Genomic DNA, 2,623 nt, shown 5'->3' with positions numbered 1-2,623 from the left:
TCCCTAAAATCTGCACTGAAGGCCATGACTTAAAGACAGTATCAAAGTGAAGGCACAGACTCCAAGCCTATAGAAAAATGAAGAATATGCTGGGACTCCAATCAGAGTAGGGAATTACCACGGTTTCCAAACTACAGGTTGACCATGGCCTTGAGGGGAAAGGAAAGTAAATACCCCTTAGAGGTCACTGCTTTGCAGGGCAAAGTCTAGATGGCAGGTAGAGAAGGGGAGGGAGGACTGTCTCCTCTGCCCCAACACATCCTTACATGAATTTCAACACAGTCCCTACTAGAATGCCCTGCCTGGAAAGTGGGATTTGGGAATCCTTTCATTAAGGTAGTGAGAAATTAAAAAAGAAATATGAGCACATCCATCCTAAAAGTTATACAACAGACACTGCAAGGCTTTTATAAAGGATTGGTGGTGGTTAAGTCTTTCTCTTTCAAAGAAATATGGGTAATAAAAAGACAACCATCAAACAAGGATACTGTCATCGAGGAAACTCTGTATTCTATAGCAGTATTTCTTAGAGTGAGCTATACCAAGAATCACTTGCATTAGAATCACCTAGTGCTTGTTTTGAAAAGACAGACAAAAGCAAAACAAAACACCAGAAATCCCTGGGGCCGATTCAAGATACAGAACCACAATTTGTGAACTTGGGATTTGGAGTTTTTAAGATGCTTCCTTGTGAGTCTCATCTTCACCAATATTTTGAGAATTACAGTTATAGAGGGCTGGTAAGATATCTATTTGGAAAACTGGTGAAATTGTAACAGTAAAATTATACAATTAGTAAAATTATACAACTAGTAAGGCATAAAGACATTTTAATTGGACATTGCTCAGGGCTGAATATTAGCAAAAGACAAAAGTAACTTACTAAGAAATATTATCTATATTTATGTCAAACTAAAATACATTTAAAAACAAAACAGTTAAGAAACAATTTGGAATCATTTTTGAATGGCAGCAAGGATCCTTGTACTTACTGAAATATGGTGTGCATACATTGGCCTAGACAGGAAAAATGCTGCATCATGGGGTGTATGAAATTCATTACAGAGCACATCAATTGAAGGTACTCGCTTTATGTAATCTTCTGTGCTTAGATTAGATGCCAAAAACCCACCAAACTGTACCAGGGTATCGTGACACTAAATTTAAAATAAGACAAAAAACACAGATGTGCTACCATTCTACAACATAAATATCTTCCAAAATAATTAAGACATTACTTTAACGTTTTGATTAACAATTAAGAATCCAAATTTTAGAAAATCAAAGGACTTTAGAGACCATTTAGAAACATATTACATATTACATAAGATTGAGACCCTGATAGGATGACTTATCAAAGGCTTTTAATAGTCACTTAGATCTCTTACATTTCAAGCTACTATTTATCACTTTCAATAGAATGTATTTACCTAAAGCACATAAAACAGTATGTATGGGCAAATAGAGGTAAATTTCTTTGCCCTTAAAAGATGAAATTTTATTTATAAAACACATTTGTAATTACTTATCACCAAAATCCATGATTAGCCTACCATATGTGTTTGCCTATCACCAACTATATTAAAACTCACTGCCACTGAGTGGATTCTGACTCATAGCAACCCTACAGGACAAAATAGAACTACCCTATAGAGTTTTCAAGGCTGTTAACCTTTACGGAGCAGACTGCCACATCTTTTTCCCACAGAGCAGCTGGTGGGTTCCAACTACTGACATTTTGCTTAGCAGCTAAATGCCTTAATCACTACACCATCAGAGGTCCATAACCATATTACAAAGGTGGTTGATGGGGTGGAAACAGCATCCACTCTACTATCATTGAAATCCCAGTTTCCAGAGATCAGGAAGGACATGAGAGCAAACAACTTGAAGCTGTAGAAACGTAATGCTAGAATGTGTATTTAATTAAAAGCTTTGTATATATTATAACAGCTCTTCTACAGCCATCTCTCTTAAGCACCTTAATTTGTATCCATTTCTTAAGTCATACAGAAATAAGGCCTACTTCCAGAATGTCTGTTTTACATTAGTGCTGCTTCAAACTGATAATGATGTACATACTTGACATTTCTCAAATTCACCAATCTACATGTTCCTTAAGTATAAAAGAAACTTTAACTTGCCTGATCATAGAGCTTTCCCACAAGTTTCAGATGTTTCTCTCCACCTTCCTGAAAGATTACACCATTTCTCTGTTGAGCCATAAGCAAACACAAAGGAAGTGCAAGATCATGGTCCAATAGTGCATCTTTTAACCTCTGAGAGGATTTTTTAGTGTTTCTGATCTGGCCAAAATAACCACCCTATACAAGAAAAAAAAACACAAATTTACCAGTGCACAATATATAACAACACCTGCCATCTGAGCTATAAAAGACAGAGAAACCAGAGTTACAATCCTTTAAATAAAAAACTCACACATTCTGTGTTGTTTAGCTTTCCCCTTTCTTCACAAATTTTAGTGACACTAATTTTTTTTTAAAGACCTTGTTTTACATTCAACGTAATGTAATGCATACATTTAGTTTCACTCCCCATTTAGCATTCCAACCCTACCCAGTCTCCTCCCCTCCCTAACCTGTAACCCACCCCCTGGTACCCC

General features: G+C 36.3%; 1 protein-coding gene across 1 annotated transcript in view; it reads right to left on the bottom strand.

Moving 5' to 3' along the window:
• The window catches only part of THOC2 (THO complex 2), a 150,492-nt gene that overhangs the window by 32,568 nt on the left and 115,301 nt on the right, over positions 1 to 2,623 (bottom strand). Inside the window, exons 21-22 of the mRNA XM_007953366.1 lie at positions 2,145 to 2,324; positions 993 to 1,157 (exon numbers count right to left, since the gene is read on the bottom strand). Of these exons, the coding sequence (XP_007951557.1) occupies positions 993 to 1,157; positions 2,145 to 2,324 (345 nt within the window). The remainder of the gene's footprint in view (positions 1 to 992; positions 1,158 to 2,144; positions 2,325 to 2,623) is intronic.

This window comes from Orycteropus afer, unplaced genomic scaffold (genome assembly GCF_000298275.1).
Source record: "Orycteropus afer afer isolate SDZICR_OR568_19922 unplaced genomic scaffold, OryAfe1.0 scaffold00388, whole genome shotgun sequence".
Classification (NCBI taxonomy): domain Eukaryota; kingdom Metazoa; phylum Chordata; class Mammalia; order Tubulidentata; family Orycteropodidae; genus Orycteropus; species Orycteropus afer.
This window is presented reverse-complemented; position numbering and strand designations above follow the sequence as displayed.